Source organism: Ascaphus truei, chromosome 17, assembly GCF_040206685.1.
Source record: "Ascaphus truei isolate aAscTru1 chromosome 17, aAscTru1.hap1, whole genome shotgun sequence".
In the NCBI taxonomy this organism is placed as follows: Eukaryota; Metazoa; Chordata; class Amphibia; order Anura; family Ascaphidae; genus Ascaphus; species Ascaphus truei.
The window spans coordinates 36416708-36432104 of NC_134499.1; the positions used below are offsets into that span (position 1 = coordinate 36416708).

General features: G+C 43.9%; 1 protein-coding gene across 6 annotated transcripts in view; it reads right to left on the reverse strand.

The window, feature by feature from the left end:
- Positions 1–354: 354 nt before the first annotated feature.
- PXK (PX domain containing serine/threonine kinase like) overlaps positions 355–15397 on the reverse strand; it is a 58815-nt gene continuing 43772 nt past the window's right edge. For 2 of the 6 annotated variants that reach the window (XM_075574791.1, XM_075574797.1), the window contains 7 exons: positions 14134–14212; positions 12860–12908; positions 12070–12147; positions 11701–11787; positions 11434–11503; positions 10884–10946; positions 355–2321 (listed from right to left, as the gene is read on the reverse strand). In XM_075574791.1, the coding sequence (XP_075430906.1) occupies positions 2107–2321; positions 10884–10946; positions 11434–11503; positions 11701–11787; positions 12070–12147; positions 12860–12908; positions 14134–14212 (641 nt within the window). In that variant the 3' untranslated portion in view covers positions 355–2106. Of the gene's footprint in view, positions 2322–4952; positions 4983–10883; positions 10947–11433; positions 11504–11700; positions 11788–12069; positions 12148–12859; positions 12909–14133; positions 14213–15397 lie in introns of all 6 variants that reach the window. The other 4 variants (XM_075574796.1, XM_075574795.1, XM_075574792.1 and 1 more) reach the window with 4 other exon arrangements.

Sequence of the window (15397 nt, forward strand, 5' to 3'; positions counted from 1 at the left end):
GCCCTCATTGGGTGAACTGCCAGTGGGGGTGTGGCCACACCTCCGTCACAAGGTTTAAACTCAATTTCATTGAGTTTAAAAAACCTTGCAGTACAGCGCGGCTGCACCTTCAGTGTGAAGGTGAGTACTGGGCCCAGCCCCATTGCGGGGCGGTGCTTAGTGTGCGCTGTAGCAGTGACTGGGACTGCAGCCTCAGCAGCTCGTATCAGAGATCATGCCTGTTATATTTGACGTCAAACTGCTGTGTATGGAAATTGGCTGTGTTTGCATATGAAAATGTAGCCCATTATGCAATTACAAATAACTGTAGCAAGGAACACCACCCTACTGCTGAGTTTATAAATGCACATTAAATCACATGATCCATTATTTTAATAAAAATATGACTGAATAATATATACTGTATTACAGATCCCCAGAAACATACATATACAAACATTCCCTCTGCCTTATGTAGAACAGTTTTTTTTAAAGTGCAAAAAGGTATTGAGTAAAATAAAAGCTCAAAGGGTACTATCGATCTGTAATATAATCTATTGCCCTAGTGCAGTTGGGGCCAATGCCAGTGCTCAAGGGCCACCAAAAGATTAAGTTGTCAGGATATCCCTGATTTAGCACAGGTGGTTCATGAATTGGTGGCTAACTGAGCCTCTTGATTGAGCTACCTGTGCTGAAGCAGGGATATCTGTAACTCCATCTGTTGGTGGCCCTTAAGGACTGGAGTTGGCCACCCCTGCCCTAGTGGTAGATTTTTAATTTTGGTACTGGATTTTACGCTAACACAATCATCGGTCCATTTGCTGCCAGCAGGGCCACCCCCACTGCTCTTTGCTGCCAGCAGGGCCACCCCCACTGCTCTTTGCTGCCAGCAGGGCCACACACACTGCTCTGGCAGCAACGCGTAAATGAGATATATTTTCATTACAAACATTTGATAGATCAACCAGAGGGTAGATGGTGTAGCAATTAACGGACAATAAAACTAAACATTACTAATGTAACTTTATACAAGCTAGCCAACTGTTGAGGAAAGAAGATTCAGTCTTAAACTCAACATTGACATTTATATTGGGACATTTGAAATATGTGATGTGAATATTGACGATAACTGGCAAACGTAATCCTTTAAGGCAGATAAAGCAGAAACTAGATACTTTTGCTCCTATTTCAAATGGTATGAAGATGTCTTCCCTGTACTGGAGAGACCTACAGCTCATTTAATGCACGGGAGCAAGGGGGTAACTAAATATACTCCAAAGCAGCCAATTGCTCCATGACCAGCTAGAAAAAAAGAACTTAAAATGGGAGGAGAGAGGGGGGGGGGTGGAAAGGGAGGGGTTTGGTTGCTTAGATGTATATGGAATTACCCCCTGAGCATCCAACATATTCAATAATAATGGTTCATGACATTTAGAATTGCTTTGCAGGCCAGTCTTGTGCACACGGGTGTTTTAAAGGAGCAATGCAAGCAGGCAATGTATTTTATTTTTTTTAACATTTGATTGAAGCATGGGGTCTCCGGAGCTGAACCCCATTAGTTTCAACATTGGAGACCCCCTGCTTCCCGAGATACAGACCTCTTTAGGGGGTGCTACTGGCGTGCAGGTGCTTTGAAAAGTGCCCATTGCATTATCCCTGCTAGCCGAGCAGCTACCGGCATTCCCTATGGAGGTCTGTATGTCCGAAAGCAGTGGGTCCCCGGCAGCAAAAATGCAATTGAGCTCAGGAGACCCCCTGCTTCAAACCTATGTTAAAAAAAAAAAAAAAGCACTTGTTTGGAATTACCTCTTTAACCCGCATTCAGCTACTGGAGACTGTTTTTCCCCAACTCAAATTAGTCTGTATTTTAAACAGCAAATTGACATTCCTCTCTAAAAGGTTAGAGATCCATTCTTTAGAAGCCTACTGTAGAGTAAAAATGAGTGCAATGAAATCCTTGGAACAGAAACATTGCTAAGCAGTATGCCAGCATTCACTGACTGAAAGAATACAATGAGGAAGATTCACCAAGTTCCATTGGAGGGTATCACACCCTCATCAGCACTTAGGGAACGCCGGCCACTTCCTTCCAAGACTGGGAACTATGAGCCTAATATACATTCATCTTCAGCTGATGAGGGGAGCACTGTGGTTGTTGTTCTCTGCTTTCTTCAGTATTCCCTTCTTAAAGTTTTGAATAGACTTTAGCAAGGCTCCTCGGTTTGTACCATTAACAGACGGGGGGACGAGTTCTGTTGGCACATCCTTGGTTAGAGGAGAGAAAGCAGGTGGTGGGGGAGCAGGAGGCGGTGGTGGTGCTGGTATCGGAAATGTTGACGCACCTGTCCAATTAAAAATGATAACATTAGAACATATACTTACATGACACAAGCATACTTGCAATCTTGTTACACGATGCACGCGACAACTGGCTTTTGTTACTAGAGAGGCATGCAATGCTTTAGTTTAACATCTGTTCCAGCATCAAAGTCCTCTCCAGCTGGTCCATCAATGTTGTGTAAGGGAATAGGACTTGCAAGTTACCAATGTTGGGTGTCAGAATACTTAATATTTTTAAGTACTTTATTTTGCTCAGTCTTCCTTACCCTGACCAGTAATACGAAAGGCAAAACTAGCACGCTGCAGTGTTATATTATAGATCTGGAAATTGGGTATATCACAAGTAAAAACACAGTCTGACCCTGCTATTTAAATTTACCCATTTGTTTAATTCATAATAAAAAAGGAATGCTATGCTCCATGCATGTGTTCCACTCAAACTGAACCCAAATCCCTTGTTCTTTTATAAAAAAAAAAACCATCTCAGTGTAAGAAAAAACAAAAAACAAACCCATAGGAACCAGAAACCTTAATGAGAAACGTTTGCATAGCAACTTATGATGACGGAACTTCCCTAAACTTACTGTACAAGCCCAGGGTGTGAAGTGATCAAAAAAGTGCAGCTCAGATTTCTAGCCTGACCTTTTAAAAAACATTTTTGGGATATCTGGGGAATTACACACACATACAAGTGGGGCCACATTTCTGGCGACACAAAAGTGGTAGCTAAATGGCTTTTGTAATCTTGTTTTATAATGTTCTTACAGCTTTACATGTAGTATTTTATAGTCAGCGTAGATCCCACATTTAACAATGTGTTGCAGAAGTAGCCACGGGAAACATTACTCTAAATGGCCTGGTATATAATATATTGCAGTTTCCAACCACCTTGCCTTGTAATTTGTACCAAGCTCGAGCTGAAACGCAACATTATCAGCGCACTTTTTCACATTAAGAATTGCCCATAAGTTTCATCCAGATTGCATAACGGTTTTGAAAATACGTAGGGTAAATGAATACTATCACACAAATGTACACGTCATAGCAAGGCATGCAATTACAATAAAGATGGAAACCAATCCAAAGTATCCAGTGCACTGGGAAATAAGAAAACGAACAGCAATAACTGTCCTAATGGCAAAGTATAAAGTGGAACCCCATATGAATTTGCTTAGCAAAATCATAGAACAGGGGTGGTCCACTCCAGTCCTCAAGGGATATCCCGGCTTCAGCACAGGTAGCTCAATCAGTGGCACCATCATTCAGTAATTCTTAATGAGCCACATGTGCTGAAGCAGGGATATGCTGAAAATCTGACCTGTTGGTGGCTCTTGACAGGAGTTGGTCACTCCCGTCTTAGAACATAAATGAGTCCAGTAGTGAGTGAAACCTTAATCATGATGTAGGGAAGAGTTTCCAAACAGTATTTTGCCTACACTTGTGTGTTGTTTCTTTGCTGTTGGCATACAGCATGCTTTGTTATGCCGAAGGTGCCTACAGCAGAAAATAGGTTTAGCATTGTGTTCGCAAGATATGACAACTATGAACTGTGAGAAAACCAGATCAATACATAGATCTGCAGACGTGAAGGATACAGTATAAATGAGAATATTGGATACATTCAGATACCCGTTTGCTGCAATTGTCATGCCACAAAGCAGTGATACTCTGGCAGAAATGGCCATGTAGGCAACTCTACTTTTCAATCAACAGATCTGATATGTGAAAGTAGGGTTCCATGCTGAACTAACACTCCGCTTATTTTGGTCCCTACTTATCACTCATTCGAGGAGCAAGAATGATATTTTGCACTCCGTGTATAAACGAGTCGGTATACATTAGGGATGGCCAACGCCAGTCCTCAAGGGCCACCAACAGGGCAGGTATTAGGGATATCCCTGCTTCAGCACTGGTGGCTCAATCAGTGGCTCAGTCTTCGACTGGCCAACGCCAATCCTCAAGGGTCAAACGACTGAGCCACCTGTGCTGAAGCAGGGATATCCTGAAAACCTGACCTGTCACGGTCCCTTAAGGACTGGAGTTGGTAACCCCTGCTATATACATTGTTATATGGAGTTCAAGTAAGGCCAAGAACAACAAACAGGGCAGCAGAAGAGCCCCACAACAAACCAAAATCTTATTTCAGACAAATATACGGTTTTGTTTGTATATTGTGCAATCGGCATACTTGAAGGGAACATTGCCTGGTTATTTTTCGCCAGTAATAGGCAACCAAGGGAACAGATTCACAAGTTGAATGCCATATTAGGTCTATCAAATGTGAAATATACAATACACTTTTACGCGATATAAAACTAGTGGGTGTTCGGATCTCTCCTGGTTAAGACCAGGAGCGGCTGCCCCAGCTGTATGAGACTTATTCGGGGAGGCCTGCATGCACCTGTTCAAACGCTCATTGAAAAAGAAAATCACTTTAACCACAGCATATATATTTTTTTAAATATACCCTGTTTCCTCTAACAAGAATTGTAGCTACTGTGGTGACATTAGGACAATACACTGCAGTGCACGCATCGCTGCTTACAAAGGGGGGGTGACATCCGTACCAGATTCTCACACTTGGAAACAGAGCATCTTTAAAATCAGATAATTAAGCTTTAAGCTTACGTTACCGAAAATTCACGTTCAAAATGACGCATGCTCTACAGTGAGGACAGCAGAGAAAGAGGGGGAAAAAAAGGACAGAGATCATTATTTGCGTATTAGAGACAGGAACTCATTCAATATACATACAAACACACACTGTTAAGAGGTTGACAAACAGAACATTGTGTATCATTTCGCAGAGCACGGTGTAGTTCAATGCAAATGAAGTCATTAGCAGAGATGGATAGCGTGAAACCTTATCTGTTACGGATCTATTATCCGGCCGGTAAAGTCGTAAGGACAAAGATAAGGATCCTTAATGGGTTTCTCCATTAATACCAAACTGGGTGATAAAATCATGCCAATTCACCCAGGTTCCCGCGCCGATGCTTTGTTGCTTCCCCCCTACCAAAATAAAATAGAACTGCCATAGTGTAGGAAATCTGTTCACTTTGAACCCGAGATGCCAACTAAAGTCTAAACACAATCATGAAAAGAAGTAATCAGAGTATCTATAATCATTAAAAACAGGTTCTAAAATGTGTGACAGGCAGACAATAATCTGACCCCAGATTCACTCTTGGATGATTTTTGGTAGGTAAAATAAAATCAGTAGCACTGTCTCTGGCTCGGTATATGTAGCAATCTCCTAAACAGCCTTTATGTGGATGGATCTCCTAATAATGGTTTCTCCTGCAGCTCTGATGCTCTCTATTAGCTTCTCTGTAACCAGTTTGCGAAAGATATTAATTTCCTGTTCTTATAAACAAACCAGCAACTTGTAGTCAGTTGTAACAGGCTGCCAAGTACAATGCCTAACCAACTATGGCAATTGGTAACAGTTGTACTGAACACTGATTGGGCTATGAGATCTAGTGAGTGGTTCCGCTCTTTGGATAGAGGAGCACAGGGGGGGGGGGGGGAAGGGGGGCTCAACTCCAGTCCTCAAGCCCCCCTAACAGGTAAGGTTTAAGGATATCCCTGCCTCAGCACCGGTGGCTCGATCAGTCGGTGCTGAAGCAGAGATGGATTGGGCCACCTGTGCTGAAGCTGGGATATCCTGAAAACTTGACCTGCTGGGGAGGGGCTTGAGGCCTGCAGTTGAGCACCCATAGAGTAACATATTTCTTTGACTAAGGATTTGGTGAGCTTGTTAATAATATTAGTTATATATAACTGGACCAACTGATAAGGTCACCAATCACCACACATAAAGAAACAATGAGAATATAGGCGTGTGTATATATACACACACGATAAATTACATTCAAAGAAAATCAACTTTATTTGAATGAATTGGACGTTTACAGAAAACTGGGAGTAATTAAGGGTATCGATGTCCTAAATGACAAATGCCTATTGTTCGGCCAAAACATTGTTACTTATAAAGAGTGTGGCAGTGCTCGCCATACACAGAGAGAGCAACAGCATTTTATTTAAAGTAGAACAGTTTTGGCTCAAGCCAGGGGATTCATTTGGGGAATAGGTGCTTTAGTAGAATACCCACCCCCTCAACCCTGATGAAAGTGGACACGCCACCAAAACTTCAGGTCTCTTTTCCTAAGCACCTCTGCTATCATTTTAATATACTGGTGCCACGGTTTTTAACCCCTTACTGGAGATTCTCTCCAATGTTGATCTCACAGGCATTCGTGCATCTAAGGCAGGGTGGCCAACTCCAGATGTCAAGGGTCACCAACAGGTCAGGTTTTTAGGATATCCCTGCTTCAGCTCAGGTGGCTCAATCAGAGGCTCAGTCGATGACTGAGCCTCCGATTGAGCCACCTGGGCTGAAGCAGGGACTGATTGAGCCACCAGTGCTTTAGCAGGAATATCATGAAAACCTGACCTGTTGGTAGCCATTGAGGACTGGAGTTAGCCACCTCTGATCTAATGGATCAACTGTGCAGGAGGTCCAAATAGTGTCATATTAAAAGAAATTGGTTGCAATGTACAAATGAGGATTTTGCAGACTAATTCACCTAAAAATGAGAATACAATATAAAATTAACGGAACTTCATAAAAATAGCAGAATTTTGACAGATGCAGAAAAGCCGTTTGTGCGTTTAGCACAATGCCATGCTGGAGACATTGAAAGCAAAATGTGTGAGAAATATGTTGCAGATGTTTGGTGCCAGCTTAACCTCATGCAATGTTAATTATTCAAATGTATCGATATTCAAATATAGTAATGCACGGGTGGCCAACTCCAGTCCTCAAGACCCCACCAACAGGTCAGGTTTCCAGGCTATCCCTGCTTCAGCACAGGTGGCTCAATCAGTGGCTCAGTCTTTGATTGGCCAACTCCAGTCCTCGAGGGCCACCAACAGTTTATGGATATCCCTGCTTCAGCACAGATGGCTCTATCAGTCTTTGACTGAGCCACCTGTGCTGAAGCAGGGATATCCCCAATACCTGGCCTGTTGGGGGGGGGGGGGGGAGGTCTTGAGAACTTGAGTTGAGCACCCCTGGTCTAAATTTAGCATTGGTTGAACTTGATGGATGTATGTCTTTTTTCAACGTCATCTACTATGTAACTACATGTAACGTGTTGCTACAGAGTACTGCTCCGGCGGCAATGAACTGTTTCCAACGTATCCTTCACTTTCTGCTCACACTACTCAGAAGGGAATTCACTTCCATGTTTCTATTCCTAGGTCGGTTGGTACGGTTTGGTTGCCAAGAGCAGGCAGCGTTTGTAATCCTTTCCGACACCTGCACTAATGGAGTCACATTGCGTGGTGAATAATGATCCTAGCTAACAGCAAATGATGGCATCTTATTGCAGTTCTGGCGCATCATATAATTAGCACAACTCCATGGGAAGGAGGACAGCTTTTACTTGGTTTCACGGCATCAATGAAACAGATCTGATAACTTGATATAACCTTAATCTAATTCAGTTACAGAATACCACAACATAGCAGTATGTATTTTTCTGTGGTATTATATTTCTAGCTCATCAAGTAAGGAAGGGGTTACTTACACCAGGGGTGGGCAAGATTTTTCGGGGGGGAGCGCGGTGATTGCAGAGGCCCCGCGCTCTTCCCGCAAGGCATTTAAATTAAATGCCGGGAGAGCATACAAGGCCTCTGCAACATCCATTACCTTGTCTTCGGTGACTAGTTGCCATGGCAACGCGTCATCACGTGACCTCCGAAGACAAGGTAAGGGAGGGAGCAGGGAGAGCAGGCAGGGGGGGCGCAGCAGGGAACGTTTGCCCTGACTTACACCAATTAACAGCTGCCAATACGTGTGGTGTATGAGCGGGGTGGGGGTGTGTGCATGTTGTTACATACACACACCCCACACATTTACATAGCTTATATGGAATACGTAGTGAGATTACCCCTTTCACGTTAAGAAGTTATCCTAATGGGATTTGTTATATAATAAATAAATAAACACTTTTGTTCTTGTTGGGGTCTCTGACATTACAAACTACAAGTAAAAACAATAAGCCAAGAAAGGCGTTCTGCAGCACACGTCTTGAGGGGGAAAACAAGGAAATGCCGGTGATGCTGGAGCAGGGAAATCCTGCAAATCCCAAGGAGTCACAGCGTACAAGAACAGCCGGACTCACCTTGATAAAGACGGTGGCCATCGAACGTTGGTTCCTTTGGCTGGATGAAATATTTGTATTGCGAAGTCTGTGTGCCCTGCTGTTCTTGTACTCATACAATAACAAGACAGAATTGTACAGCTGGTGCCAACATTGTGATTCGCCTCTCTGATCCCGCAGCCATACAAACGAACAATAGAACATCCAAGAAAGGTTTACTATTTGCTTTTCCTGGTAGATTCCCTGCTGCCTTCCCATCGACCTTCACACACAAGTTCACGTTGCGTAATCTCCTCCGGCATAGAAATATAATGCAATAGCAAGTGCGACTACGTAGATCAAAAACTGCACAGCTGCTTCCACTTACAGGAAAGGGACATACAAAAACAAACACATTTGTGACCCTGCCAATGATTACAGCTGCACGCCTCGTTTGTCATCTTTGATGCCCCCTAAACTAGGGGTGGTCAACTGCAGTCCTCAAGGGCCACCAACGGGTCAGGTTTTCAAGATGTCCCTGCTTCAGCACAGGTGGCTCAGTCGAAGCAGACTCTAGAGGGACTCTGATTGAGCCACCTATGCTGAAGCAGGGATATCCCGAAAATCTGACCCGTTGGTGGCCCTTGAGGACTGCAGTTGGCCACCCCTGCACTAAACCCTTCAAGCAAGACACTGTTCGGATTCCGGAATGTATCGATACTACAAGTCTGCACAATCACTGAGAGACAGGGCAAGAATCCGTTCTTCATCTCAAGCCCTCGCCACCAGAACACGGGGTTTTTATCTAATCACTGAGAAGATTGTAGAATGCTGCCATTCTTGAAATATATTTAGAGACTTCATTAAGGTGACTTTTAGTGGAAACAGATGTGGCAGCAAAAACGAGTCTCTTTCCATTGAGCTTCGAGGAGGGAGTTATTTGTTACTTATGTCTATGCTAATCCGAACGCCATTTTTATTTGTTCATAGGGCGAATTCTATATACACAAAGTTGTGTAAACGGGAATTTTCGACAGCAACAAACAGTCGCTTCATTGTATAAAGAATTACCCCCATAGTGAGCAGCTGCATATTGCAGCAGACATAACCTTATAGGGGTCCATGTCACAATGGATTTGAAGCAAAAAATTACCAGTGTGTGTTCACTTGCATGTAATTTCCCTCAATCCCTTGCTGCAGTGCAAGCACTGTATGCTAGGAGATAATGGGGAAGGGCAGGGTTGCAGACCTGTCTGAGACGTGTGAATGTGCTCACACGTAGCATTTTCATTTGCCCCAAAGTGAAAAAAGTGAAAACATTGTACCGATAATCTGATGAAGCGGTGTAAAGTGTAAGCAAATTGTACGGTTTGCCTTATAGGTAGGAACTATTTCATGTAGCACTGGTGCATTCCCATATTGTTATACAAAAGTTATAATTTATCAATAATGTTTTTATGCCAATGACCAGCATGTGAAGGGTCAAAACATGACAATGTCTGAACTGAAAGCGGCTGTAAGAAAGCATGACATGGCAGCAGCAAATGGACGGCTTTGACGGAGAAGCTTGGCATGTGATAGAACGGATATGGTTAGTGGGAATAACGGCACAGGCCGAGCTGACCATTAACACTTACAGAGCAGGCTTCTTAATGCTGAACATACTAAGCGTGTGCACAGCCTTTCCTCCCAGCACGGTTACCATGACAATCCCACTTAAAGACCCTTAGGTATGTTCTAGATCAGGGGTGCTCAACTCCAGTCCTTAAGCCCCCCCAACAGGTCAGGTTTTCAGGGAATCCCTGCTTCAGCACTGGTCGCTCAATCAGTCCCTGCTTCCGCACAGGTGGCTCAGTCAAAGGCCGAGTCTCTGATTGGACCACCTGTGCTGAAGCTGGGATATCCTGAAAACCTGACCTGTTGGGGAGGGGCTTGAGGACTGGAGTTGAGCACTTCAGCTCTAGATTAAGGATCTGCAACTCCAGTCCTCAGGTGCCACCAACAGGTCAGGTTTTAAGGATATCCCGGCTTCCTGAGCCATCTGCGCTGAAGCCAGTATACCTTTAACACGTGGCCTGCTGGTGGCCCTTGAGGACGGGAAATGCAGACCCCTGATCAAGATTTAAAAGCCAAATCTCTGATTGCGCCCGAGTCCATTTGTCTGCATGCACGAATAATGTGAACACATCCATAGCTCCATTTAGGTCCTTACCAGTATTTTAGGCCTATAAAGCTAGCCCATAACTAAAGCCCTTCCTGCCCCCCCTCCCCACCTGTTTATTTCCCAAAGTGGTGTCCTACTGGGAAGACCCCCGTGGTTCTGCTCCGAGGGGGGTTTACGTTCAGTAAATTAACGGGGGGAAACGAATAAATGAACCAGGTAAGTTGCTGCTCCCTCCTCTCCGTGGTACTGACCTGTGGTAGGAGGTGGTGTAGGAGAGGATGGGGATGTCAGAGGGGAGCTCGCCCCGGAGCCTGCTAAACAAACACAAAGACAAAGAGCTGCCCGTTATTAATCCGCATGAAACGATTACTATAAACCCTGTGAGAGATTAACACATTCCAGCACCTTACACGCACCCCTTCACTGCCAGAGGTGCCTGAAATGCAAAGCAGTGTGCACGGTGTCCGGCCGCTCTGGCAGTGACGCGGTTAAAGCGGTAATACCCTCTGCTGCTGTATTTAGCAATGCGGCCCATTCTGTAGAAACGGCATTATTTGCTTCTCAGCGATATTAAAAAGCAGTGCCCACCCCCACCAGACCCCCTTCCTTTCTTTACCTGAAAGGGAAGTAGGGGGTCCCAGGAGTGGAACAGCCTTATATTAAGCCCCGAAGAGCCCCTCATTTCCGACAAAGATAGCGCCCAATAATCCCATGTCCGCCGCATGGATGAAATTGCAGCTTCCTATTGGCCATACATACATACATACAGCAATGAAACAGAGCAACAACTCCTGCCGTTACCTGAATTATTCGAGTTGCTGTATTTCGTTGACTGCTCCTCCCCGGTCTCGCAGTTTGTGCGCTTTGACTTCTAGAGAAGGGATGCAGAATAAAAACATCAAAACAACGTACCCCGTCACATCACACAGGCGGAGCACCCCACATCCCGGAGGCCAGACAAACCTTCTTCCATAGTAACTATTTCCCATAGATATTTCTATACCACAGGATCTCTCTCCATTGCACGGCCCATGCCTAACACTTGTAGTTATCTTAACAAAAACGTACCTTTCGTGCTAAAATTTTCCTCTTTTTTTTCTCTTCCTCTGATCCGTGGTGTGACTGTGCCCGTGTTAGGCGTCTGTGCTGATAAATCTAGGTTATAAAATAAATACATATTATTGGGGCCTATGTAACGGTCTCTACTGTCTAAACCTTTACTAAATTAGCTCAGTAGTCACATCCTTCAAAATGGATGACCCTAGTTTAAATCCCAGTGTTTACCCTTCATCTGGCCTTGAGCAAGTCACTTTATTTTTCGTGCCTGGGGCACGGGGAGATGGATTTTAAAGCCTGTAAAATATATATGTATTCAAGTCTTTTTACCCACTCTTTCACATTCCACTATGTATCAAATAGAATATCTGGGAAAGTTACCAATTTCTGTTCTTCCGAGAGCCTCTTCTCCACACATTCTTTGGCTGTTTTCAGTGCCTCTTTTAATTTGGTAGGAATCTAGGGGAGGAATAGAACTAAATATACAAATATTTTCAATATCTACCACACAGTATTTAGAGAATACTCAGGAACATATCTACACTGAACCTTGGTATTCTCTCTCTGCGCATTTCTTAACAGTATTCAGTTTCTCTGCAAAGCCCTCAAATATTTGAGGTTAACGGGCTAGAGCAGAATTCGCCAAGTTCAGTCCTCAAGAGCCACCAAGTCAGGTTTTAAGGATATCCCTGCTTCAGCACAGATGGCGCAATCAGTGGCTCGATCAGTGACTGAGCCACCTGTGCCGAAGTAGGGATATCTTGAAAAAACCTGACCTGTTGGTGACCCTTGAGGACTAAAGTTGGCCACCCCTGGGTTAGAGGATAATGGATGTCCACATTGGTCTCAAACATCTGTGGGTGAAATTATTAGGTTCAAACACCAGAAAAATCTTAAAAAGAAATATCCAAAAGTAAAAGAACACAGAAGCACACGCTTCTATAATGCAATGATTCCCTTTAATATTAAAGATAACTAAAAGGGCAATCTATGTGCTCAAAATTTAAGGAGAAAAAAAAAGAAACGTTTGCAAGCTTTATAGTATATTATAAAATGAAATACAATGGCAATCATCTGATATTGAGCGGGTTAAACCTGACAACGGGCACTGCATAAGGAAACAAAATGGACACACACACCAATTAATAAAAACATTCTCATTCCATTTTACCTTAAACTGGGGTTTTTCGGAATTCATTAGTGTAACGTCACTGAATAACCTGAAAAAGGGATCAAGAATTTTTAGCGTTCCAAATCACCAGTTTAAAAAGCAAGCTATGACACGATAAATGCCAACTGCAGCTGACTGAATGACTGCCAACATCTCATCTAAAACAGGGCTAAAGCCCTCTAACAAGATATGGGTTAATGTAAAAAATCATATGTATTAGCTGTGTTTGTACAAATATAACATGCCTTCATATGCAGGACTAAATCCAGAGACCTGACCCCAACCCGTGCTCACCAAGCAAGCTCTCACTACCAACCAAGCTCTCAATGCATCTAACCCATAACACAACCATAATGTTCCGAATCCTGCCCACCAACCAAGCGCTCAATGCATCTAACCCATAAACCGACCATAATGTTCCCACCCTACCCACCAACCAACCAAGCTCTCACTGCACCTAACCCATAACCTGACCATAATGTTCCCACCCCTACCCACCAACCAAGCAAGCTCTCACTGCACCTAACCCATAACCTGACCATAATGTTCCCACCCCAGCCCACCAACCAAGCAAGATCTCAATGCATCTAACCCATAACCTGACCATAATGTTCCCACCCCTACCCACCAACCAAGATCTCAAGGCACCTAACCCATAACCCGACCATAATGTTCCCACCCCAGCCCACCAACCAAGCAAGATCTCAATGCACCTAACCCATAGCCCGACCATAATGTTCCCACCCCTACCCACCAACCAAGCAAGCTCTTACTGCCCCTAACCCATAACCTGCCCATAATGTTCCCACCCCTACCCACCACAAAGACATCTTAATCACTATGCTCATCACATGAAATGTTCCATATATAACCCCACCATAGTTTTGCTAACTAATGTACAGTGCCCGGGATAAGAGCCCTATATATATATGTTATAAATATCAATTACACCATGATTGCTGGCATGCCAGGTCCTTTAACACTTTGAGGCCAGAGTGCAATGCAAACATATTGTCCTATTAAGAGAGATCATGAAGAAGTTGGATTTTTTTTAGAAGCAATTGCCTCTGCTGTTTGGTTGAAGGATATCCGGAGTTAGATCAGTACAAGTAGTCCTGCTAAACAGGCCCCTAGCTAAAGTCTCAATGTTCGTGGAATTGCGAATGTAAAAATTGGCACCGGTTTCACAGCCTCGTTGGTAAACGAGACAACACAAACATACCAGAAGTGAGCGTTACACTCCTTGCACAATACACAGGAATAGATTGACTCACGGCATTTGTAGGAGCTGGGAGACGGACGGCATGCCACATTTACAGGCATCGGAGGACAGAATGGACTCCAGAACGGACACTGAGAAAACACAAAGTAATACACCATTTACAGCGGTGCTGCAGGTTTCAGAGACATGTAGTTAACACTGTGGGCAACTCCTGTCCTCAAGGGCCAACAATAGATGTATGACCTTTCTCAAGATAGATCCATTCTGTGGTATCCATCTGAAGTATCTAGAAAGCCGCATTCCACTTCAACAGTGGGAATAGGGTTTCTGTAACTAACAGGCAATTACAGCAATGCCCCCAAGATTGCTGAACAAGCAGTATAAGGCAAGAGAGGGTTCAAGCACACATACTGTTTCAGTGAAAACCCAGTGAACACACTAGTGATACATATATAGATATATATAAAAAAGTTATATTACATATGGAAGTAGCGCAGCTCCAGAAAAAGGACTCAATCCAAACAGGTCACTGAAGCAGGAAATCAAGAGCGCAAATACTCCCAAAAAAACAAGAAATATATAGTGCAATATTGTACAGCGAATTAATCCATACACTGGCACTTCCTAAGTATCCCACTGACAATGGTGACGATAAATACTGGCGGTGCCCGAGTTAGGAACAACCGCACTGTCTGTATTTATCGTCACAATTGTGAGTGCGATACTTATTAAGTGTCACTGTACGGATTCATTCGCTGTACAATGTTGCACTATATTTTTCACACTTTTTGGGGTGTATTTGCGCTCTTGATTTCCTGCTTCGGTGAACAAGCAGCATATCTATGTACTAATAATATAGTTGACATGATATACGCTTTCCTATATAGCACTGACGATGCAGCTCTGTACATAGAATTTGCAGGTACATAAAGCTTACAATCTAATGGTTGGTGCCAAAAACAGGGAGCTACAGTGACTTTCCCAAGGTCACAAGGAGGACTGATCCTGGGACTTGTGCTTCTAGACCAGGGGCGGCCAACTCCAGTCCTCAACGACCACCAAAGGGTCAGGTTTTCAGGATATCCCTGCTTCAGCACAGGTGGCTTAATCATGGACTCAGGCAAAGACGGAGCCACCTGTGCTGATGCAGGGATATCCATAAACCCTGATCTGCTGATGGTCCTAGAGGACAGGAGTTGGCCAATCAACGACTGAGCAACTTTTGCTGAAGCAGGGATATCTTGAAAACCTTACCTGTTGGTGGCCCTCGGGAACTAAAGTTACACACCCCTGCTCTAGACCGTGTTCTTACCACT